This window comes from Lathyrus oleraceus, chromosome 4, assembly GCF_024323335.1.
Source record: "Lathyrus oleraceus cultivar Zhongwan6 chromosome 4, CAAS_Psat_ZW6_1.0, whole genome shotgun sequence".
In the NCBI taxonomy this organism is placed as follows: domain Eukaryota; kingdom Viridiplantae; phylum Streptophyta; class Magnoliopsida; order Fabales; family Fabaceae; genus Lathyrus; species Lathyrus oleraceus.
In genome coordinates, this window is record NC_066582.1 from 306,666,317 (window position 1) to 306,693,547 (window position 27,231).

General features: G+C 33.5%; 2 protein-coding genes and 1 long non-coding RNA gene across 3 annotated transcripts; 2 read left to right on the top strand and 1 right to left on the bottom strand.

Annotated features, from left to right (window-relative positions):
* The first annotated feature begins 6,050 nt into the window (after window positions 1–6,050).
* LOC127137231 (uncharacterized) lies at window positions 6,051–6,662 on the top strand. Its single transcript, XM_051063706.1, has one exon. The coding sequence runs from the start codon at window positions 6,051–6,053 to the stop codon at window positions 6,660–6,662; it is 612 nt and encodes a 203-aa protein (XP_050919663.1).
* Window positions 6,663–20,951: 14,289 nt separating this feature from the next.
* LOC127075255 (uncharacterized) lies at window positions 20,952–22,293 on the top strand. Its single transcript, XR_007786324.1, has 3 exons — window positions 20,952–20,998; window positions 21,092–21,270; window positions 21,567–22,293. It is a non-coding gene; the product is annotated as an uncharacterized LOC127075255 (long non-coding RNA).
* Window positions 22,294–22,446: 153 nt separating this feature from the next.
* Window positions 22,447–23,446, bottom strand: LOC127075254 (acidic endochitinase-like). The gene has a single exon (XM_051016739.1). The coding sequence runs from the start codon at window positions 23,332–23,334 to the stop codon at window positions 22,447–22,449; it is 888 nt and encodes a 295-aa protein (XP_050872696.1). The 5' UTR covers window positions 23,335–23,446.
* Between the last annotated feature and the right edge of the window lie 3,785 nt (window positions 23,447–27,231).

Consider the following 27,231-nt stretch of genomic DNA (forward strand, 5'->3'; position numbering starts at 1 on the left):
CCAATTCACTAAGTCCATAATTTTCACACTTAGCTATTTTTTCCTCATTCTTTGGTTATTCTTATTCATTTTATCTCAACTTTCACTTGTTTTTCTATGATTCTTCGACTAAATATATGCAATGATAGACTGTCATCAATGCCACATATGCTAAACCACTTATAACCTCAGCGTCAAGGGTATAGAAGCCTTGCATCTTGACACCTCTCAAGACTTCCTTTGACTCCTTCATTACCCTTAGGATACTTTGCTCTCCTTTGAAAAAATATCCTTTCTTGTTGAATTCACCAAGAGAAATCAAATTTCTCTTAAGTTCATGTACATACCTGATATCAATCAATAGCCTTATTGACTCATCATGGAGCTTGAATCTGACAAATCAAATTCCTGCAATCTTGCAGGCTTTGTTGTTTCCTAGCAGCATTGATCAACCATCTTGATCACATAATTTCTTAAACACGTCCTTGTTTGGAGTCATGTTCCAAGTACAACTTGAATCCATATTTCACTCCTTGCTAGAGTCGCTACTTGAAACCACCAAGACATCAGATTATTTGTAATCATCTTGCGCAATGGCTGCATTACCATTATTCTTTCCACCATGATTATTCATATGTTCAGGGCAGACCTTTCTTATATGACCCTCCTTCTTACAATGATAGCACCAAATTGCAAAAGCATTACCACCATAAGAATTATGTATAACTTTACCCTTCTTCTTTTCAAACCTACCATTTTTATTTGTGAATTTTCCTTTTACAGATAATCCTTCACCAATAAATGATGGAGTGTTCTCTTTTCTTTCATTCAAATCCTTCGATTACAAGGTTGAATGAACTTATTCAAAGGTCAGGGAATCTATTCCATTCAAGATATTTTCTTTGAAGTAAGCATGAGATCTTGGTAAAGCACACAATAACAACAACACTTGATCTTCATCATCAATCTTGACCTCGATATTCTCAAGATCAAGAATTAACTTGTTTAACATATCCATCTACTCAGCCAAGACTTTGTCTTCACTCATATTGAATAAATACAAAGCTTTCTTCATGTAGACACGATTGACCAAAGATTTAGTCATATACAAACCCTTACGTTTACTCCACACACCCTATGTCATCTTCTCCTTTGAGACCTACCAGAGAACCTTATCACCAAGGCTCAAGATAATGGCATTGTCGTCTTTCTTGATCATCTTCGTCTTCTCTTTCTTCATTAGGAAAACATATATCTTCTTCGATCCTTTTAACGCTTCTAACAAACCCTGCTGAACCAGTAGGGCTTGCATCTTCAAGCGCCACAAAGTGAAATCATTTACACCAGTAAATTTCTCAATATCATACTTTGTTGACGACATTTTCTCCTCCACACTCATTGTATCAATTTGTTGTGAAATCGATGCAAAGAAAAGAGAGTATGATCATTTTTTTGATCAACAAGAAAATCACAAGGCAAAAGAAAAGAGAGAAGAAAGAAGAAAGACAAATCAATGTGGTTAAAAACTGGATTCTTGATTCACTTGCACATTAAGGAGCAAAGTTTACAATTGAATATCAACCACTCCACTTTCTCCATCTGGTTAGGATTATAAGGGATTGTTGGAGAAGTGGTGACTAGTATGCTATTTATAAGAAAACTAAACCCTACTTTCAAATAACATACTAAACAATTGGTCAATTAGACTAGCCTAATTAGACATGCTAACTTAAACAACAAGCTAACATATACATATGCATGCAAGAACAGACTTCGACTATGACATTCACATCTTCGACTCATGTATGCTTGATCATACTTCGCCTACAACATGCATAACTTCTGTTGAACCATGAAGTTAACCTTGTTGATTCTAGAGTTCAATCCAAATACCATGTTGTACATTTATAAACTAGACGATTATTTTTCTTGTGATCTATAACTTTAGTAGGTCTTCTACCTTTTTTAAATTCTAGTCCATTTTTGTTTAAGGAAGGCCTTTGAATTGATAAGATCAAGTCAATATTTTATTTTCTTGGGTAAACTTGCCTAAGGTTTCTTGCAAATCATTGACTACATTTTTTGGGGAGACACGAGTCTCACATATTTGTCTTGAGTTTCTAATTTTAGTTATTTCTATCTTGAATGATTAATTGATTTCTTCAAGAGATCCTAAAGATTCCTTAAAAACTAAGTTGCGTTCTCTCAATTTATCATTTTCTTTAACTAACTGAGTACTCATTCTAAACACATGTTCGTAAGATAATTTAGTTACCTTAATAGTATCTACCTCGTAGGATGCCTTTAACAAAACTTCATCTTCATTGGGAAAATGTTCTTTTATGTTTCTCACTGAGGTTGATGTCTCTCCTCTTTTTCTTCTTTTGAAGATTCACTCGAAGATTCTTCTTCTTCATAGTTTCTCAAACACAAGATTCCTTCATTTGATGTTGAATTTTTAGAAGATCATTTAACTACTGAGTATGTTCTTTCAAAGGATTCCATCGGAGTTGTTTTATAGGAGTATGATGAAGTTAATGATTCTTTGATTTTTATTTCTTTATCTTTGAGTAATTGAACTAGTTTGTTCAATTTCTCCATGATTTCCGTCTTTCTTGATTTTTCATAAAATTCATGAATGCTCTCATCTTTCAATTTAAAGATTGGATTAAACTTCCAAAACTTAACTCTTAGACATTGGTTAATGAAAAATGTTCCATTATAATTTTAATATTTTTAAACTTTGAAAATCAATTTGAGGTGGTATCTTCATCTTCTTCGCCCCGTGTGTTCATTTTCTCTTGATCGATACTTGGAGAAACTCCATATACCATTTCAAGACTATCTCACATTTCCTTGGCAATTTTGCAATGATGAACATAGAAAAAATTTCTATCATATAGAGACATTGTTATAAAGCTCTTGGTTTTGAAATATATCTCACACTTTCTCTCTTCCTCTTTGGTCAAAAGAGAATCAGGTTTATCTACTACTTTTTTATTTACTTCGCAAGTAGGGATAAACGGATCATTGTTTATAGTTTCCCATAATTCATGGTTTATACTTTGAATAAGAATTTGAAACACAGTTTCCCATTTATCATATCTACTACTATTAAAAAGTGGTGGGGTGTTTAGAAAATATCTCTTGTTAGAAATCATCTTCTTCTTGATACGATTAGTTCTAAAATATGAGTTAGGCTCAAATTTCACTTGTTGGACATGTAACTTCACACACAAGATCGGGGGAGGGGGTGAATTGTGTGTTTCTGAAAGACTTGGATTTGAAAAAAAATTATAATTAAAATCAGAGTTGAAGGCAATTTTAAAAATGGCTTTAAAATTATATAGCGGAAAATAAAATTGTATAAGGTAAAATACGGGAATATAAAGAGTTTAAGGGAAGAGAGAAGACATCATAAATTATAAAGGTTCAGTAAAAAAGAAACAAGACATAATCCTCTCCCCAAAAATTGTTCTTGAGAGTATCCAATAAACTTAAGAGATTTTAGTAAATTGAACTCTTGAACCCTCTTATACAAGGAAAAATGAAGTTTGTGGCTAACTTCCAACCAAATAACAAACACAGGAGAGAAGTAATGAGTCTTCCTTCCAGTCAATGAACTTACAAAAACGCATTTCCATAATTACAACTTCCTCGGTTTCAAAATAATTTTCTCGAAAAGCCCTACGGCTAAGTTTTTAGTGAGAGAAAGTAAACAAAAAGAATTTTAGAGAGAGACTGAAAAGTAAGAAATGAAATCACTTTTATGGATTATGAAAAAAAGTGAGAAGGTACCTTTATTTACAGGTTAGAGGTTGACACAAAAAACGAAATATTTTATGACCAATAATGATGAGTCAATTTATTAGGATCACGCTTCAATTGTTTAGTAGGCCCGAGTTAATTAATTAATAAGCTTAAAATGTTAAGAAAATATATTTATTCGTTACCAGTTGTTAAGGCACTGTCCTAATTGATTAGGGAAATTTTTTGAACTTCTCCAATCGATTTCTATAAGGTGTCAATCGATTGGCAAAAACAAAAACTTGTCCATATATTTTCTGACATTTCCTAACTTGTCTGACACGACTTAAAAGATCTTTTTAGAAATGTTTTCTTGAGAAAAATAAGTTTGGAAATATTTTTATGTGGTTGTGTGATTTATCAATGCACTTTTACGAGAATTCCCTTATGCTTTTAGAGTGTATTCACTCAGAAGTATTGAGACATGGTTTTCATACTTTCATATACTCCAAGACTTGTCAGATGATTTATCTTTAAAGACACTTGCCTGAGCTTGAGATGAGGCCATAAGTTATATTTCATTTGATTGTCATCATCAGATAGGAAAGTCCATCAAACTCATTTGGTTTAATCTTTAACCTCTCTTTGATTATCCTCAATATCTTGATATCATTATCAGAAATTTGTTCATCTTTAATAGTTGTCATCATCAAAATCATATTCTATAACCTGAAAAAAAAAATCCACAATAATTACATATAACTTTGTCTAACCCGAGTGCAACATAATCTCCTCCACTTCTTCCATTTATCCATGTTTAATAGCCACCCATTGTATCAAGAAGAATGAGGCTGTTACAGGTTGTCCATCTTAAAAATTCATTTGTTTGTCTTATCACGAGGGAACCTACCAAATTTTTCATGTGCTCCAATCAAAACATTAAAGTCCCAATAACACACTAGGGTCAGGGTTCAGTGGCTGACACATCAAACTTACTTTAATTCACTTCTATTAAAAAATTAATATGCTAAACTAAAATAAAAATAACACCAGGTTGTAGATTATTGGCACAAAAAGTCCATAAATTAAAGGCATTATGTTGTCTACAAGTTAAATAAAATATTTTAAGACCAATCAACTTTAAACAAGCCACAAGAAAATGAGCAAAATGTATCATTGGTTTATCAATAAATAGCAAGTCAAGTTTGTATTTCCTTCTCCTTCTCAACTCATCTATGACTAATGGTTTTGTGATTTTATGGACAACAAGTATGGGGTAGACTCTCAATATTCTAAAGGTTATCCAAGTATCTCTAACCAAACATGAGCATTTGCGATTTTCAAATTTTCTATCCATAAATCAAGTGTCCATGCAGAAAATTGCAGCATACATGAAAAAATATAATTACATTTTTTTTCATTTTTTTTCATTTTAATTATAATTACATTTGTTAACAAAATAGTTACAACATTTTTTAAAGTTAAAAGAATTCTTGTAATTTATTGACATGAAAAAACATTTATATATTCATAGAGTATAACTAAATTGGTTTAAATATGTAAATTGATCTTTGCAAATATATCATCTTTTGATTTTAGTCTATAAATTTTTGTTATTGTTGTTGGTCCTTTCAAATACCTTTTTCTAATGCGTTATTATACTTATGCTAGTTTTTTTTATGAAAATAAATAAATTAGATATTTAAGAATTTTTTATTAATTAAAGTACCGCTGATGAATATTTTACATTCAAATTTGAGACATTTAAATTTAATATCTTAAGATTATATCTAAGCTCTCACCTCTTATTTATCACCAAGTGTACTTTTATGTTAGTTTACAAACTATAATTTGATAAATAATAAAGATGTACTCAATTAAAGATTTACACAATAATTTGTGATTGAAAACTAAAAGTTGTCGTACTATGTGATAAACGATTAAAATAAAAATAATTATTTTAAATTTTTTATATAATTATTAAAGAGATAAAATTAATGTATATGTTAAGAGATATTATAGGGATATTATTTGATATAGATTAATTATAGGAGATTACTGTTTTATTATAGATTTATTATAGCTTTATTATAGGAGATTTACATACCTAAGTAAGCTAATACTGACTTGGATAAATCCCAAAATTATATTCTTGTAAAGACACGAAATATGGAATACAGAATTTTCCAATTCCACTTTCTGCTATTCTGTTAACATGATCCCTAAATTTTTTTTTTCTCTTTTCTACAACATCAGTATATCTACTTGCAGATCTGTACAAACTCAGTCCTCCATTATCTTGTTCATCTGTTCATCTATGCATCATGGAGAAAACGGATATTGTTAAACCCATTACAACAACCTTGACCGGACCAAACTACAATCTCTGGGTCCAAGGGATGAAGAGTTTTCTGATCGGACGCAAGCTTTGGCGCATAGTCACCGGCGATGTCGTCAAGCCAACTCAAGGCGAAGATGAATCTGCTACAAAATTTGCGGACCGCCTTGAAGATTGGGATAGTAAAAATCATCAGATCATCACGTGGCTGCGCAACACGTCTGTACCATCTATTCACATTCAGTTTAATAACTATGATACTGCAAAAGAAATTTGGGAATTCTTGAAAAATCGCTATCAAACAACTGGACTTGCGCATTATTATCATTTATGGACCACACTTCACAATACCAAGCAAGAACCTGGTCAATCAGTGAATGAATTTCTTGCTCAAACCCAACCAATTTGGCACCAAATATCTCTGGCCAAAATCAGTGAAGACCACCTTCATCTCATTCAAGTCCTTATGGCTCTTCGGCCCGAATATGAAGCCGTACGAGCCTCACTGCTACATCGAAATCCGCTTCCATCATTGGACACTGCTATTCAAGAAATCATTTTTGAAGAAACACGTCTGAACCTTCACCAAAACTCATAATCCGATGCGCTTCAAAGATTTATTAAGCAAACTCCGCTTGGCATCCACCATACCAACTAGAGTTTGAGGGAGGGTGTTAAGAGATATTATAGGGATATTATTTGATATAGATTAATTATAGGAGATTACAGTTTTATTATAGATTTATTATAGCTTTATTATAGGAGATTTACATACCTAAGTAAGCTAATACTGAATTGGATAAATCCCAAAATTGTATTCTTGTAAAGACACGAAATATGGAATACAAACTTTTCCAACTCCACTTTCTGCTATTCTGCTAACAGTATACTCGATGGTATGTACATGTACGGATAATTACGATAATATGATATAAATAAATAAACAAAATCAATGTATACCCGATGCATGCACGGTTTACCGACTATTGTAATGTTATAAATATTCTGCATAAAATACATATTATAATTACTAAAAAATATTCTCATTCATGTATTTTAATAGTAATATTGAATTAAAAAGGACTATATACCATTCTTTTTTTTAAATAAAGTATTGTACAATGAATAAAAATACTTAACAACTTTAATAAAGTATTATATAACGAATAAAATATAAAATTTGTTTAATAAAATATTATACAATGAATAAAACTCCAAAATAAAGTTAGGAGATATAAGCCTATAAGATTTTTCAGAGGTAGCCATGAAAATATGAGGTGCTCTATTTTCTTCTTTAAGCTTATATCACTACCATTGTGTTTCAATGGCTAAAATATCCACAAGAAAACGAAACAAATTCGCAAGGCGCAAAATACTCTAAATAAAGTTGATAGGTTGAGTGTTTATCAGATTAGGTTGAGTAGTTTATCATATCAGATATTTATCAACATTCTTGCATTACTTCCAATCCGTGTTTGAAAATTTGGAAACTCTGGTCCAATTTTAAAAATAGACTCCAATAAAAAAAAAGATAATTTTTTTTATAAGATAATACATTTAAAGAGTAAAAGTATATATACCACGAGTCTGTTGAGAATATAGCAAGTGTGGGTAGTGTGGATAATAGTCTCATATTGATTGGAAATATGGAGACTTGAGCATTTATAAATGAGATAACCCACTCACCTATCACCTTAAGGTTTTGGATCAATATGTGATGTGTCTCTCACAAAGGTGTTGCTCTAAAAAGAAAAGAAGTCTCACGATGTTCAATGCTCTCTAGTGAAGAACTCCTCCAACAAATGGTATCAGAGTCTGCTTCGAGAAATGGACCGACTTACTTGTATCAAAAATCAACAGCGTCAGTGTGGTGAATAAGAAACGTTCCATGCGGTACAAGAGTTTGTAGAAGTAAGAAGGGCTTTCACTTGAGGAGGAACATTGTGAACTCACACATGAGAGGGAGTGTTGAGAATGTATCAAATGTGAGTAGTGTGCATAATAGCCCTACATTGGTTGGAAATAGTGAAAACTCCTCCGATGGGTCAAACCATTAACCTTTGAGTCTAAAACAACATTTTTTACCATTATGTTAACTAACTTACACTGTAAATAAAATTCAACAACTAATATTTATATATTTATTTTTTATTCATTATTTATAAAAAATAATTTTGAGGCCCCTATTTTTTTGAGGTCTTGGGTGGTGGGTCTTCTTACTCGAACCCAAAACCGACCCTGCTCCCAACCAAAAATGCTATCACAACAAGTGTTTTGTCCGCTAAGTGGATTTCACGTTCGACCTTTAGTAATGTTCTTGATTTCCCAAACAATTCTCCTTCCATCACAAGAAATAACTGTGAAAATTTTCAATAGTATTTTAACTCAAAGAAAATCAAACTGTATCAAAAGACCTTCCATTTCTTTCGACAACTGGTGTTATAATCCACACTTTGTTCCCGGGGTTTCCCTTTCTTTCGACAACAGGTGTTATAATCCACACTTTGTTGCCGAAGTGGTCTCCATGGAATCTAAACAAAAAGTTGAGGAGATAAATCTTTTCTTATATCATTATAAAGTTTATTTTTCTCGTCACCTTTTCACTTGCAAAACTCTAATTGTGTTGGAGTTGGTTGGGACGTTTAAGTTTTTCCTTGTTTCATATATTCATCTACCTTCTTTGAAGATTTTGCATCTCAATTTATTAAGTTTTTTTGAAGATGAAACTCATGATGCTTTTCTCTAGTTGTCTTATTCTGAAGAACTTATCTATGAGAAACTTATGGTTAAACGCACATATTCATTTGAAATATGTTGCCTACATTAAAGAGGTTAAGTCTTACAAATTTTGATAAACAAATTCATATTAACACTCCTCTTGTTCAATACCTTCAATTAGATTATTATACTCTACCTATCGATTATGTGGTTAGGTTCATGAACAAGTTGAAAGAAGCATATGTCAACCTCTATTTTGATCCTAAGGACGAAGAAGAAAAAGATAAAATACTAAAGCTTTTCAATGGGATTCATAAAACTCAATTTTTAGCTTCTATCTTACTTCAACGGAGGTATAATTCTTTACTCAAATACTCTTTCCTTATCAATTGTATTTGCATTAATATACCCATAAGATCCTTATTTTAGGGCATATAAAGTGGGTTGTGGGGAGAACAATTTGACACAATTAAATTGTATTTATATTATGTCTCATAAAATAATTGTCACAATTAAATCTTGTCAAAATAGACCTAATGTTTATTTTACCATAGTTAAAGTATGATTAATCTAAACCAAGGACCCCCAAAAATTTAATATTTTCCACATTTTAATTACGATTTTAAAATGTGGTTGTTGTCGCGAATGCGGTTTTAAGTGCCGTGATTGCATTCATTGTTGTTATTGCAACAACGTGTATTACAGTTGTTCCGACATGAATATTGATTAAAAGACACTTAGAATACACCTATGAGTGACATTTAAAATTAATATTTACATTGCATTGGACAAATATTGGAACTTGGGGTTTTTTAATTTTATTTTTTAGTGGAAAAAATTGAACAAACTGATCGAAAACGGATCGAAACATGATCGAAATGAAATTAAGGTCATTAGGCTCTTCGAAAAAATACATTATTTGCTCTATGTTTTTAGTTTCATATTTTTTTACTATTCTTATCTATGTTTATGGTTGTCTAGAATTTCCAATATTTCACAATTTGGTCCATCTACAATTAGATTTAATAACCATTGATTCATACTTCTTTGGTAAAAGTTACTAGAAAAATGCCCTGGTCTTGAATGTCTTGATATAATTAAGGTTCGTTAACTCTAGATATTTATTAAATTAGATCATGAATTTTTATATTTATTATTTTTGTCCAAATAATAATAGTCGTGTTCACTCTTGATAGTTTAGTGAACTAAATAATAGTGAATATGAATGGACACATCTAAATATTGCAATTCCTACATGTCTTTCATCACACATTACTATTTTTATATTCAAAGATTATGAAGGAACAAATAATGAGTTCAAATTTATAAGTTACATTCTAGAGTGTGGAAATGTGCTAAGTAGAACCACAATTTATTTTAAAAGTAGTTGGGATTCAACCATGGCAAGGGATGTTATGTCACGATTATGTTCCTTGTAAAGAGCTTCAATTCAAAATAAGACTAGCTATGTGCTTTGAAGTTGATCTTGATGGTATGAATTCTTATCTATAAAGTTAAGTTCAAAGTTGAAAACAAGTGATGTTGTGTCAAGATAATACTTAAGTTGCTTTAGACTCTCATAATAACTTTTTGCATTGTCAATAGTAATGCATAGATATATGTTTGTTGTGAATGTAATTTGTTGCTAGCATTGATTGTTGTTATACTTTAATGATGATAGTGAATCTAAGCTATCGTACTATGTTCATTTTATTTTATATTATGAATATATATGAAAACTCACATTTTATTTTATTTTCCATGTATTAGCTTATGCGTAGTTTGTAGAAGTAAATGTTGAGTTGACAATTGAAGATTACGTAAGAGATAAAGCTAATGAGTGTTCATGTTGCAATGGAATGGAAGAATGATAATATTTATTTAATAATGTTTGGTTAAAGTCCTTCGTTGCTTGGCATGTCTAAAATATGTTATTTTGCTTTTTTAGAGTCAATGTTAGGATTATGCCACATCGGAATTGGTTTTAGTTTTATTTGGTTTGTTCGTAACTTTGCATTTTCAGTATGAATTATATATTCAAAAAGTGTGTATTGGCTCTTATCTTTATCTCGGTTTGCTTGATTTAAGTGCTTTGAACACTTTCATGGTAAGGTGTTGGGAGTTCGGGAAAACAACGGTTTTATGGCTTTATGAAAATAAAAGAGTAAGGCGTTATAAGTCAATCCAAAATTTTAAGGCATCAAGTATATAAGTCATCTCTCTTATAAATACAACATTACACCTATTCATAGTCGATGTGAGACTTAATCAATTAAATATTAACCACTCAATAATCTCATCGACAAGTGTGAGTTATCACCTCCTATAACAAGATTCAACACATAATCTAGCTCTTGTTCCTCGCTAAGTCGAACCCGCTCTAATTCCATGTTTTGCAAAGACTGGGGAAAGAGAGAGAGAAACAAGATGACCAATTCCCCATGACCATTGAGAAAGACCTTACATGTTCACCCAAAACTTAAGGCATCATATATATGGACCATAATTACTACTATAACTTTTTTTTCATCATTACTCCGATATTAAAGTTTGAGTCACCCTAACCTATTAAGTAAAAATGATAGGTTTAGACTAATTCAAAAGCATGTTGATTTAAATAGCTTTTTGAGGCAGTTATCACAAATTGTATCAATCATGCTGAAAGCAATGCATTATGGGATCAGTGCATGGACTGGTCCATCTGCTGCTTCACTCTCATCAAAAATCTTTCTTATGAGACCGTTTTGGAGAATTTTATTCCCATTTTTACTAAAGTAGTGTCTCCGACTCTGGAAATAAAGAAGTATGTTGATGAGTCCCTAGCCAGGTCTAAATTTATGGCACTCCTAGCACCTGAACAAATTCTACCTATGTTTAGCGCTGAAATCTCCTTTGGTCAGCGCTTAGCAATTCAGCGAAATGTTGGAGCAACTATTGAGATTTTTATTCCTAAATAGAACCTGGTTTCCCTTCTGATGTCATGACATCTTTTGAGATTGTTCAGAACTTAGATTCTCAACATGAAGTTGGATAAACTTTTGGGATTGCATCTTCTGAACCACCTGCTTCTGAGGCCGTCATTCCTGTGATTTCGAAGACTTTGGAAGAATTGAAGAAAGAAAATGAAGTGGTAAGAAACATGCTAGATCGTCAAGAAGAGACCAACAATCAGATTTAAAACATGTTGTCAACCATCCTTTCAAGACTTCCACTCCAACAATAAAACCTTGTTTTAAAGCTTTGTTTTAAAAATTATGTGACTCTATCTGCTTTTTTATTCCTTCCTTCAATTATAAAAGGTTTGGTTCTTGTTTTTAAAATTATGTTTTGATAACGACAAAGGGGGGGAAGAATAAATGATTTTGGTCATTCTTTCACTATTGAGAATTAGGAAAAAAGAGATGAGTAATGATCTAAAGAGTTTGTTAACATTAACATTCTCAAGAGGTCAATGATAATGACTCTGGAGAATTTAATATAACTTATCTGAAGAAATTTCTCTAACAAAAGAGCTTCATGGAATCAAAATTCTATGTCTTGTACTCAGAAGGAGCTTACAAACCTCACTTAGTACTTTGAGATGAATAATTTTGATAGTCTAAAATAATCAGAGAAAGGTTGCAAACCTTACTCTAAATCATTTAGCATATTTATCTAATTTGAGATTTCACTAAAACCAAAATTATTTTGAATATTGAACTCATGGGGAGCTTGCAAACCTCACTCTGCAGTTTTAAGATGAAGAAATAATTTTGAAAGTATAGAACTCATGAGGGGCTTACAAACATATCTCTGGAGTTTTATAAACATTGGAATCAAAACTATTTAGGTAGAAAAAATAATTTTGAAAGTATAAAATTCGGGGGGGGGGGGGGGGGGGGGGGGGGAGCTCATAAACCTAACTCTGAAATTTTATAAACTTGATCATCCAAGTAAAAATTGTTCATCAAAATACACTTGTTTATCATCATCAAAAAGAGGGAGAGTTTAAGAACAAGTTTGGTTCTACATTTACATACCTTTAAGTTTTGATGATAATAAAGTGTAGAGAATAATTTTGTATTATGACTATGTTTGTTTAAGTGTGCAAATAAAAGAAAATAGATTATGACATTGAAGAAGTCAAATCTCAATGCAAACAAAGTCTGAAGAAAGCTATTTAGAATACTACAAACTAAGAACAAATTATGAGAAAAAAGGAAGAATACAAATGTGTGCTCAAAGCAAAGTTAAGGCTCTAGTTCATCAAAGTCAACACTCCTGTAAAGGACCACTCAAAACGGTTCAGTTAGAGAAATTTTGATCCCTTCTCATGCTTCAACAAGTTTTCTTTATGTGAAGTCTCTAACTAAAAATCAATGAACAAAGAAAATACTACTCTAAATATTCTGGAATGATGGAGTATGTTAACTCTGATAAAATAGATTCTAAAGTTTGGACGTTATCAGAATCTGAATCATTGGTATTCCTAAAGAAGTTCTGAAGATATTTTCTACTCTGGTTCTTGCCAGTAAACGCTTATGAAGAAGGCACCCCTTATACATTATGTGTCTTCCTAACCTTATCAAGTCCTCTGACCTTGATAGGTTCTGAACTCTGAATCTATTATCATATTTTGCCAACATTATTCTGGAATATTTTAATGGAAGAAGAGTTATTATGCACTACACTAATAAAATGTCAAATCAAGAAAGTACTACTTCAAACAGCTAGAAAAAAGATGTTATACCAATTCAAGATTTTTTATTGTACCTACCTACTCTACAACAACAGTGTTTCTCGAAGAAATCTCCAATCCTTATATATCCAACGGATATATTCTTCATCCACAAATTTCTCTATCTATTTAAAGAGGACTTCGAAGATTAGAAAAAATTTATTTAACAGTTGTTAAATTCCTTGAGTGACTAGGGTATAGTCAGAAGCCTCAAGAAGTCATTGACGATTAGTCTTTGAGTTGTAATTCCTTGAGAGACTAGATTATACTCAGGATTCTCAAGAAGTCCTAGAGAGGTTATCTTTGAGTTTGTAATCAGATTGATTATGGATTAAGTCCTTATTGATAAGGTGAAATCACTCAAGTGGGTGGACTCGATGTAGCTTATTTAACAATGAACTAGGATAAAAATAATTGTGACTTTCATCTCTATTTTATCTTTTTTGTTTGTGCTCTTGAGTTGGGAAAAAGTTTCAAACTAGAAACCCAATTCAAACCCCCATTTCTTATGTTTCTTGTACCTTCATAATGATCTTCAGAAAATTCAACATCAAATGAAGGATGGACTGGATGTAGCTTAGTTAACAATGAACTAGGATAAAAATAATTGTGACTTTCATCTCTATTTTATCTTTGTTGTTTGTGTTCTTGAGTTGGGAAAAGGTTTCAAACTAGAAACCCAATTCAAACCCCCATTTCTTATGTTTCTTGTACCTTCATAATGATCTTCAAAAAATTCAACATCAAATGAAGGATCCTCTTGTTCAAAGAAGATGAAGAATTTTCTTCAATACTCGAACGAAAAAAGAGAAGGAGAAAGATCAACCTTGGGGGGAAATATAAAAGAATCATCTTCCAACTAAGATGATGAAATATGCTTAAATACATCCTATGAGAGAGACATTGTTCTTGGTATCAAACATTCTTATACACGGCTGTTTAATATAAGCAGACACTTAGTGGAAGAAAATGAAAAACTAGGAGAGCATACCATAGATCTTAAGGAATCTCTATGACATCTTTACATAATCAATAACTCCTTCAAAATAGATATATCTAAAATTATAAATTCAAAAAGAGAATTTAAGTGATGTGATAACCTTATAAAAAAAATTGTTGACCTACAAGAAACCATAGAAAAATTTATCCAAGGAAAAAGAAAGCTTGGCCTAATTCTATCTAGTTAAATATCTTCTTTAAATAAAAATGGTATAGGTTTTAAGAAAGAGAAACTAGATTATAAAATAAAGAATCTTATCATATAAATTCAATCACTATTAAAGATCAGATCATTTAGAATATTTATGTTTTGATAAATTGACAAGATCTAAAGGTAACCACCTTAGATCTTCTATGACTAATGCACCTGGGGCCAAGAAGATGCGGGCACCAAAGTTAAAACTTTAATATTTTGCAGGTAGACTTTGCTGCTTTGAGTTATCGACGATTATTATTAAAAGAGTGCAAATAAATAATATACTTTTAAAAGTATACTCTTAATAAAGTCTCTGATCCCAACGATGAACGATGATGGCAAATGCTAACACTTGTAATCAAATCATTTCTTTGAGACTATTTCAAAGCATATGATTCATAAAGATCAATTGAATGGATATATCTATAATGGACTATCTCGTTTTGTGGTTTTAACGACTCTTGCATCCAACGATGTGTAGAGAGGGATACATCAAATGATGTTTCTCTCTTGGAAAATATTTATCATAAAGAGGTAAAATTATTTTAAGGTTGAAATAACCAAAAACTTATGATTAAACCCTTAAATGTTGGACTCCTTTGTCCAAATGTTAGATTAATACACTAAACTATGACCTACGTTTTATTCCCAAGAAAGGGAAATTATAGAAACTTCCAAAAATCAGACATTTATGTTGTTTGGTTCTTAGAAAACCAAGTTCTGAAGAATGGGGCAGATGCAGTCCGCCGCTACATGATAGAGCAAAAGGAAAAACAATGTGTTACTCTATGATGAACTCATCACAAAAATCCTACATTACATTGGCTATCCTTTTGTAGAAGAAGAACCTACCTATATACACATAAATGTAGGACAATTCGTTATAAGCAAGATGGGGTGTGTAATTCAGGAAGGAGAATTTATTCCTTTTCAACCAAGAAGAACAATGGAGTGAGTTTGGCAAGATTTCTAATAGGCCCCGACCATTGAAGAGTTTGGCAAGATCCTAGAGGTTTCTAAGCCCACGAAGGACCCATTCAAAATGGTAGAGTATCGCCCTATAGTAGAGGAAATAGTTTATCACCTTAGCATCCATGAAGCTGACTTGCAAGCCAACTTAAGGGTTTGTGAAGACTTCAAGGGCTTCCCGAGAGAGTATTTAGAGAAAATGGCTGATGAATTTTCTATTTCCCTTCAGTGGGATGGCTTGGACAACATCATGATCCTCCTTACCTTCGGATTAATACTTGTTCCGACTGAAAAGAACTTAGTGGATTATACACCTAACAATATGTTTTTGGCCGTAAAAGTTAGAGCTGAAGATCTTGTACCTGCTCTCCTCGTTGATGTCTACCATACCCCCTATCAAAGACATACAAATAGGGGAGGTATGCTGATGTGTTGCGCTCCTTTATTCTATAAATCGCTTATTTCTCACCTGTCTAAGGATATAACTGTTGTTGAAGGAATGAATGGACACAAGTGGACCCAATATTTGGTCTCACCCACTCAATGTTTTTTTGAAACTCTTTCTCTAACCAACTTGTAATTTGAGATTTTATAAATAAAATATTTAAATATACTGAATGCTTGAAGTAAATATTAAATAAAATATTTTGATAATTTAAAAAGACATTATCATTCCTACATAATATTTTGAGTTAAGTATGGAGGAATAGATGATTTTGTGCTAACATGTGAAATTATTGTTTGTTATAAGTTGAAATGGGAAAAATTGAAGTGAAGTGAAGTAACATAAGCGTTGTTTTGTCATGGATCAATTATTCACTCTAAATATGAGATAATTATACATATTGGTTCAACAATTTTTTAAATGAAAATTGAAAATCAAACTAGACAAGTTTTACTTTTATTGTTTCAGTTTGACTTTTCAATAAACCGGAGTAAATTAGTTTTTTTCAATTTGATTTTGTTTGAATTTTTAATTTGTTCGATTTTGTCTAATTTGCTTACACCCCTAGACACCTGATTAATCATATAAAAATATGATTAACTCAGGTAGATCTCACAATCTATTCTAGCAATTTGAGGTTTCTTTGAATATGTTCCCAACTTTAATGTTGTTTGAAAACATACTTGTTTGCTAAGTATTCAATTTGGCTTGACAGCAAGATGTGACTCAGATTTGACCCTATGCTGATTATTGAATATTGTTTATGGCGGACGAAGGCAGAATATGCCATTTCAAATCATTATGATCGTCACAATGTCTGGGAGGAGGTGTTGAATTGTAATTCCTTGTGTCGAAGCAGGTTGCTCGACAGAAGTAAGGAAGTGTCGAATCACCTAGTGTGTTGAGTTGTGTAGAAGTGTTGAAGCATATTTTAGTAGTGTTAGCTATTTTGGGCTTTTATAGTTTTGGGTTTTGGCTTGAGGTCCAAGTTGACCTAAATCTATAAATAGAGGGAGTAACCCTTATTTTTGTAATGAAGTGAATAGAGTATTCATAACATTGTAATTCACAGTATTTTACAGTTGCAAAGTGAATAAGAAGTTTTCCACAATTTGTGGGCAGAGAGAAACTCTACAGAATTTTATTACTCTTATCCTTCATCATTCTTTACACTCTTTCTTTCTCCATTGTTCTTTTCTTTTCATTGCTATTGTGTGGGTAATAACAATCTTGTTTATCAAGATGATTGAAATTCTCCATAGGTTTTAGGGGATTTCCAACATCTGGTATCAAGAGCTTCAGTTTAATCGATTTGTGGGAAGAAAATCACCATGGCAATGAATCATCCAAACGGGCATTTTCCAGCAAATCTTCCGATTCTCAAGAACAACAATTATGAGAATTGGTGCAAGCAGATAAAGGTTGTGTTCTATTATCAAGATCTTTGGGATCTTGTAAAGGAAGGAGTAGCAACGCTTGTAGAAGCCGCGATAGATCCAGAAAAGGATGCACATAAAAAATTGAAGAAGAAAGATTATAAAACTCTCTTTATAATCCATCAATATGTTGATGCAGATAACTTTGAAATGGTTAGTGATGTAGAGTCAGTGAAAGAAGCATGGGAAATTATGGAGAAATCGTTTGGAGGCACGGAGAAGGTGAAAGAGGCGAGGTTACAAACTCACAAAAGAACGTATGAATTACTTCAGATGGAAGACAATGAAAGCATAACTGATTTTTTCACCAAGGTTATGAAATTGGTGAATTAAATGAAGGTATGTGGAAATGACAACACTCTAGAAGTTGAAGGTGTTGGTGAAATTTGCAAATGACAACACTCTAGAAGTTGAAGGTGTTGGTGATGTTCTGAATATGAGGAAAGATGGAAAGAGGTCAGTAATTTCAAATGTGTTGTACATACCAGACATGAAGAATAATTTACTCAGCATATGACAGTTAATCAAAAAGAACTACAAGGTGTCGATCAAAGACAAGATGATGAGAGTTCTCGACTCAAATGGAAGGTTGATCTTGAAGGCTCTAATGTCTCATAATAGAACCTTCAAGATTGAACTAAACGTGATGGAGCATAAGTGCCTTACAACAACAGCCAGTAGAGATGAATGGATATGACATTATAGACTTGGTCATCTCAATTTCAAAGACATCAGAGATTTGAAGAGAAAAAATATGGTTTCAGGATTACCAGAAATCGACATTCCAAACGAAGTGTGTGAAGAATACGTGCAGGCGAATCAACATAAGAACAGCTTCAGTAAGGATGCATGAAACAGGTCGAAGGAAATTCTTGAAGTCATATACTCTGATGTATGTGGTCCTCTCCAGGTGGATTCGATTGGAGGTAACAAATACTTTGTTACATTAAAAGATGATTTCAGTCGAAAACTGTGGTCTTACCTGATCAAGAAAAAAGTAAATTGATCGAGGTATTTGCCAAGTTTAAATCTATGATCGAAAGATAGAGCGGTCAAAAGATCAAGATTTTGAGGACTGATGGTGGTGGAGAATATGTGTCGAAAGATTTCGATGCATTATGTGTGAAAAATAGGTTGTGCATGAGGTGGTGCCACCCTACACTCCACAGCAGAATGGAGTCGCAGAAAGGAAGAATAGAACCATCATGAATATGGTTAGAAGTATGTTGAAAGGCAAGCATCTACCCAAAGAATTATGAGGAGAAGTTGTGTCGACTACGACATATATCCTAAACAGATGCCCGACGAAGAAGTTAGAATGAATCACGCCAGAAGAATGTTGGTCTGGTGTCAAGCCTAGCTTGATTCATTTGAGGGTGTTTGAATCTATAGCACATAGACATGTGTCAGATCAGTTGAGAAGAAAACTTGATGACAAGTCGAGTCAGATGATCCTGATAGGATATCATTCGACTGGAGGATACAAGTTGTTCGACCCAATGAATAAGCAAGTGGTGATCAACAGGGACATGATCATAGATGAGCTTAAGGAGTGGGATTGGATTGAGAATGTCAAGAAAGATTTAGTGAGAATCTTTTGTGATGAATCAACTAGTAAAGTCGAAAGAGAAGTTCGACAGGAAGAAGTCAAAGGTGAAGCAGGCCCAAGCAGACCTCAGAGAACAAGACACATGCCTGCAAGGTTGCAAGAATGTGTTATTACATCAGATGATGTGGTCAATGAAGAAGGTGAGCTGGTACATTATGCTTTCTACGCAGATGTCCAACTTGTCAATATAGCTGAGGCATTGAAAGATTCGAAGTGGATGAAAGAAATGGACAAAGAGATGAAGTCAATCGAAGTCAACAACACTTGGCCACTTGTCGAATTTCCCAAAGACAATAAGGCAATCAATGTGAAGTGGGTATACAAGGTGAATTTGAATCCCAGAGGATAAGTGACTCGACACAAGGCGAGACTTGTGGTACAAGGATTTCTTCTGAAAGAAGGAATCGACTTCGATGAGATTTTTGCACCTGTTGCTAGGATCGAAGCAATCAGGTTGGTTGTTGGTATAGCAAACATGAACAATGACAGGTGTGTCAGATGGATGTGAAATATGCATTCCTTAATGGCCCCTTAGAAGAAGAAGTTTATGTTGCACAACCAGCTGAGTTTGTGAAACATTGCGAAGAAAGAAAGGTGTACAGGCTGCATAAAGCCCTTTACGTACTTAAACGAGCTTGGAACAAAAGATGGATTTCTAAGGGAGAAGGAATTTTTGAAGTGCACAAGTGAACATGTAGTATATGTAAGAAGAAGCAAGAGTGAATTGCTTATACTATGTCTCTATGTCGATGACTTGTTGATAACAGGTAGCTGCAAGAAGGAGATCGAAGACTTCAAAGGTGGTCTCAACAAGGAATTCGAAATGTTAGATTTGGGTGACATTTCATATTTCCTTGGCATCGAATTCTACAAGAGTGATAGAGATTTGATGATGCACCAAAGAAGGTATGCAAACGAAATACTCAGGAGATTTGAGATGCAAGATTGCAACCCAACTTCGACTCCAGCTGAGCCCAGATTACAACTGTCGAAAGATTCAGATTCAGATGATGTCGACCCAACCCAATATAGAAGACTTATTGGGTCACTTCGATACCTTTGTCACACAAGGCCTGACTTAGCATACAATGTAGGTATCGTGAGTAGGTTCATGCAAAAGTCAAAGGTATCACATCTAGCGGCGGCGAAGAGGATACTAAGGTATCTGAAAGGAACTCTCGACTATGGCATTTTGTTTCCTGCAGCTGTTGAAGGAAAATAATGCAAATTAGTGGGATACACCGACTCAAGTTGGTGTAGTGATGTTGAGGATCGAAAATCCACAGTTGGCTATGTGTTTATGCTAGGTGGTGCACCAGTTGTTTGGAGTTCGAGAAAGGAGCCAGTAGTGACATTATCGTCACGCGAAGCAGAATGCATAGCTGCTTCTCTTTGTGCATGTCAAGTAACATGGATGGTGAATTTGGTCGAAGAGATAACAGCGAAGAGTCATGGAGCAATTACCATGAAGATCGACAGCATGTCAGCTATCAATCTGGCGAAGAATCTAATAGCACATGACCGAAGCAAGCACATCGAAATGAGGTTCCATTATCTCCGAGAGCAGGTAGCAGATGGGAAGATAAATGTGAAACATTGCAGAACTGAGAATCAGAATGCAGACATCATGACGAAGGGAGTGCAGGTCGAAGTGTTCAGAAGACTAAGAGTTATGATGAATGTAGATAACTTAGACACAAGAAATTACAACTCAACACACCGTCTAATTCAAAATAAGCGCTTAAATAAATACGACCACACAACAATCGATGAACAATTTAGCTTTTACGAGTCATGATGGCCTCCCTAGGTTTGAACCATCAAACAAAAATCCTCTTCCAAGCTGTGCATATCCTTCACATATTTGTTCATTATCGAATTTTGATATCTCTATTTGTGCATAATCTGATTCCAACTATTGAGTCTTTCATGTTGCAGATGTTCCCGAGGGTTCCTTTATAGTCAGGGCGCATACACCATTGTCAAATTTATTTTCCTGTCTTTGGTTTAATGAAGTTGATAGATTTACATCCCGTGATCAATTAAGCTTTGCTTATACTTATTTGAAGGTCAGGAGAATGAATCCAGATAAACCATTTCATCTATATATGTTCAAGGTAAATTTTCACACCATTTCACGCCATCTCTCTAGAATAGCTTATAGCTTATATGAAAACAGTTCAACTTGATTTTAACTTTTGTAATTGAAATAGCTTAAGCATACTCATGTATATGATAAGGGCTTTGTTTTAAGTGCTTAACTTAGTTGTTTATCCAAACATGATCTTATTTTGCATTTTTTATATGATCTTCATCAAAAGACCTATTACTTTCGCAAGAACAAGGATATAGTTCCCGCTTGAATGAATATATTGTATTTTACAAAACATGTTCATCTTCAATCTGTATGCAGGATTGCGAACGTAGAGCATTGCTGAAGCTATTCCGGCACAGGACAGGTCCATCTCCACCAGGGACTGCTTGAACAGTTCCACCTCTAGATTGCTTGGTCAATTCCATCTCCTTAAGGTTCCTTTTGTTTCCACTTGAGAATATATTGGTCATTTTGATTGTTCAGTGTCATCGTTAGAATTCAAATCAACGTGTAACTGCGGACTTTTTGTACCCCAGGGATCCAAATCCCAAGGGATGCACACTGAAGAGAAAGGTAATTATACTTGACATCCCTTCCAGCATGACTAGTATCATTTTCATGTGTATGTTTTAAGCTGGATCAGAGAAAGGCAAACTCAACTATAGCAAAAGCGGATTCTTGATCTTCTTGCATCTGTGGTTAAAAAGTGATTCCTGATGCATTATTGTTGCCAATAGTCGGGGTCCAATGGAAGACCTTGTGAGCGTAAGGGCAAGTTGATCAACGTTTTAGTCTGTTCAGCTTCCTTGTGTTTTGAGTTAATTATGGAGGAATAGATGATTTTACTAACATGTGAAGTTAGTGGCTTAGTAGAGGTTATCAGTTAGAGGCTTAACGCTGGAGGTAACAACTTTAAGTAAATTGCCCATACATTTTGGTCAATCAGGAATTTTCCTTTTGTAACGCGCCCCGATATGAAAGCAATGAACTACTTTGATTCATAGCCATTGTATTGCAAAGTATTAATAACATGTTTTTAATAATAGTTGTTTGTTTAGGATATAGTTTCATTTCAACAAAGCATCTTCGTATTATAAAACTTTAAGATATTTGAACAAACACCAAGTCACCAACCATTACACAAATAAACATCACATATTAGATATACACATTACTACTAGCTAGATGAATTTGGATTTCACACATGGCTCTTGATGGAGGAGCTATAACCACTCTGAACATCATCATACCTAGACCACAACATGACACCGCCATATTTAGCTGAACCCTTAATCGCAGGAAGCACCGTAGAAGTAAGATCAGTTGCAGGAATAAAGCCACTTCCCGCAGCGGTTGGAGAAGCAGGTAACCCTAAGAATATCTTGTTTGCAGGGATACCTGATATCCATTGCTTCCATGCATCTTCAAAGTTGCTAATTTCACCAGGATTGTATTGACAAGGAGGATTATTGTAGAATTGTACCCAAACATAATCGAAAAGGCCTGTTGTAAGTGCGTTTCCTATCCAAGCATCAGGAAATGGGCACTGAGGAGCTGCAGTTATGTAAACCTTCTTGTTATACCCTTTAAGGTACCTGGCAAGATCTCCCCAGTGTTGGTTTGATCCTCCTTCGATATCGAAGTCAATTCCATCAAGAACAGCGGGACCAAGAGGGCGAGAGGAAGATTGCCCTCCTAAGAAGTTATTCCAAAGATAAGTTGCAACAGTACTTGCATCTTGTGTTGAAGCAATTGAGTAACTTCCAGCACCTCCTCCTATTGATAGCAATACTTTGATGCCTTTGGCTTGACATGATTTGATGTCTGAGGTTAAGCCGACGCATTCGTTACTGTATGGATCACAATGACCAGCTAGATTGATCATGGGAGTTTGGCCATGGCCGAAGGTCGGTAAGAAGGCTATGATCACATATTCATAGTTACCTGTGGCGCAAGCTTCGGCTAACGTGCCCTCGTTTCCATTCTGGCCCCAGTAGATTGCAATTTTGCCAGCATTAGAAGCATTTGCTAGTGCTAGCAAGACTAAGGATAAGAATGTGAATGAGACTGCTAATTTCAATGCCATTTGAATTTGTGTTGTTTTCTATATCTTTTTGAATCTCCACAATTTATGTTGCAAATCATAGTGGTGGATGTGACTTTTATAAGGGTGACATTACTGAGAATGTTACAGAGATGTGGTCTTTTTCCTCATAAGAACGTTGCTAGGAAGTTACTTTGGTCGGGGTTCCCTGTTTTAACGCAGTCATTCCATTTGAAATCTCTCTTGTCTGCATCTTTTTGTTGCTACTCTTTTATTTTTGTTAATTGTTTTTCAGCTACATAAAACAGAAAAGTAGTCACAACTACTGTCAAGATAATTTTTCACTCGCTGATTTAATATTTTTTAATCACATTCAAAAGTATTGTTGAAAAATGTTAAATTACTTCTTAAAATTTTAAAACATCTAGTATTAGAATAAAATAAAATGTTAAAACATTTAAAAATATGGAAGGAAGAAAAAAATAGAATGTGCATTATGGTTGATGGTAATACTTATTTTCACTTAATTAGATAAAATTAAACTTTATTTTTAAATAGAAAATGTTTAGATTTTTTTTATAAACTTATTTAGTTAAAAAAACTAGGCCATAGAAAATATTTCAAATCTATTTAATCGATTTAAATAAATAAATGTGAATAATTTATTATCATCATTATTATTATTATTATTATTATTATTATTATTATTATTATTATTATTATTATTATTATTATTATTATTATTATATTGCATTTTGTACTTTAAGTTAAAATATAAAAATAAAGTTTAATTAGCTTGAAAAAATTATGAAAATAAACTGAATAAATCCCAAAACTTTGCTGTAAACTCAATTAAGTTAATGTAGACATACATTTAATTTGATTTTTGTTTTTAATTTTATATTCAATTGATCTTTTATTAACGTATTTTAGTCAATAATGTATATTTCAGTGACTTTAAAGTAGTTATAATTTTCTTTATTTTAGGCTAATTAGAACTACAGGATTACAATAATATACATAAAATTATGATTCAATTTACAATAATACTCATAAATCATACAGGAGAAACTATTGTCCCCGTACCTTTCAATTATTTATCCACAACAAATTGTTGAACTTAAGATCCATTTGAAATTTCAGCGATTGTATTTCTCTTTGTCTTATCATCAGTCATATTCAACAAATTACTTTTTAAAATTTTACAATACCTAGTGTTAAAATAAAAATTAAATGTTAAAACATCTAAAAATATGGAAGGAAGAAAAGAACAGATTGTGCATTCTGGTTGATGGTAATACTATATTCACTTAATTAATCAGCTTGAAATAAAAAAAGATCTTGGAGATGGTAATACTATATTCACTTAATTAATCAGCTTGAAATAAAAAAAGATCTTGGAGAAGATTGATGGTAATCTTAATTCTTAGGTATCATGTTGGTAGTAAGTTGTAAAATATATGATTATATGGAACAGATTAAATAAACGTCACTTTTTTAAAAAATGAAGGATAATTTTTATTTTTTTGAGAATGCTTAGAGTTAGATAAAAAAAGCCGCATGCCAACAGTACATCAGATAGCTCAATTATCTCACGGGGTTGCTCTTTCTAATATAATCAAATATGTTCTCATTTACTAATGTGAAAAATTACAACTGTTTTTAGCGTCCGAAAATATATATCTAAATGTATTTTTTTTACACACATCTCTAACGAAATTTCGAGAAACTCTTATTATGTTAAAATTTGTCCAACAACCAATCTCTCCAGGAATGCTATCGTAGACGCTTTACACGCCCGACTACAGCAATCAAATATCACTTAATCAACAATTACACGTATTTCTAAGGAGTTGGCACACACACCCCTTCGGATCTAGCTCATCCAACGGATGTGAGTGGTGGAGCCCAGAGACGTCCACCTCAATCAGAGCTTTACCTCGGGCACAGGGACGGGAATCCTCTACCTTTGATCGAGGAATAATCTTTTGTGACGTGGAACGCAGTTCAAAGCATAGTTGCACCTAGACGGTCTCATGCCTCATCCATATGAATATGATTCGAAGCATAGCCGCATCTAGCAGGTTTACTGCCTCATCCTTACGAATATGATTCAAAGTATACTCGCGTCTAGCTGATTCCATGAAAAATCTTTACAGGTGCATGTCAAATCATTAATGCACTTACTGGGTCTCATGTCTCATAATTGTGAATTCACTGTAGGGTTATAACAAGGCAGATCAACATTTTGACGTTATAAACGCAATTCAAAGCTCGACTATGTTAGGACAAACTGATGCATTATCAGCATAAGCACATTTCAATTATGGCCGCATCTATCAGGGCCAACATATTATGAATAAAACACGTACTCCTTAACGCGACATATTGTTTATCGTTCATTGTAACATACAAACTCTATAAATTGCAGGGATCAAAATCAAATCCCAAAGCTCCTTATCTCTCAGTCGGCTGATAATTACGATTAAAGGGGGAAAAATATGAAACCAAAAACACAAGTGTGCAGAGGTAATGATAAAAATAAATATTTTACAAACTGAGGCGCAAAAGCCCAACAAATTCTTACGGAAACAAAGTAAGAATAAAGAAAGAAAGGGAAGCAAAAAGATCCTCAAACATCAATGCCTAGATCCAATATACCTACACGACCTCTAGTGTTATCTCCAGGAACAGCTTGGAAGGGATCCAGCTAATCAGAGGTAACAAAAAGGTGGAGACAAAATCATGGTACTTGCTCTAACATTTGGTCTCAGACCTGCTACACATATTCCATAACCCGCTGAAGGGAATCCTAATATTTCCTCCGGGTAGCATCCATGTCTTCTTCGAGGCCTTTCAGAACTTTATCTTGATCATCTTCCTTCTGCATAAGAGCTTTCTGATCTACTTCAAAATCACGGCACGCTTGTGCTGCATCTTCAAAAGATTTCTTCCAATGTTTCTCTCCCTCAACAAAATAAACATTTAACTCCACTATCTGAGCAGCCAAAACCGATGGAGAATTGTATGGCTTCACCTTCTCCTGCAAAAAGTCAGCAAGCTCGGCATTTTTCTGCAGCTCAACCAATCCTTACTCAGCCTTGGAATTCTTCTGCTTAAGGACCTCACACTTCTCCTTCAATTCATCCATCTCCCTGGCAAGGACGCTTGAACGTAGCACATCATCCTGGTCGGTGGCTACCATCGAAACTAGAGATCCGACCCTGAATAGGGTGCGAGTGTAACACCCTTCTAAATACCCCAAATTATTATAATTAAAATAACAATATATTCATCAGAGTAAATATGCCCCGAAGGGTGTCACACAATCATTTCACAAAAAATCATTAAAATATCCTGTCATGCTCATTTATCCAATCAAAATAAGGTTCTTGGCATAATTCGCAGCGGAATGAAATTCAACATCAATGTAAAACATGTAACACTATACATGTAAATCATCCAACAACCAATATCAAATTAATTAAAACATTCCCTCCCGATGTTACATCTATCAGAGCATGACCCATAAGAAACTACTCTAGACTCCAAGCATTAGCTTCTACTCAACTCATTTCTCGTTACCTGAAAAATAGGCGTAAGGGTGAGTTCCTCAATCAATATAACAAGCATTATAGAACAACAGGTAATGCTAAGTAATTAACACATTAATTCACCCTAACCAGACCACACACTCAGCAATGGCAGTATCCGTTCAAACATCATATTCAACAATAACATATAGCATATATATAATTTCAACCATACTCAACATCCACAACACAACACACAACACACATATAATACTGGAATACATCCATTCATATTATATGCCATACATTTATTATGCAATGAGACTCTATGCATGCGGTACCGACTATTTGTGAACATATAGTTCAACCTCACCGTCCAAATCCAGGCACGGCTACCAAGCTCACT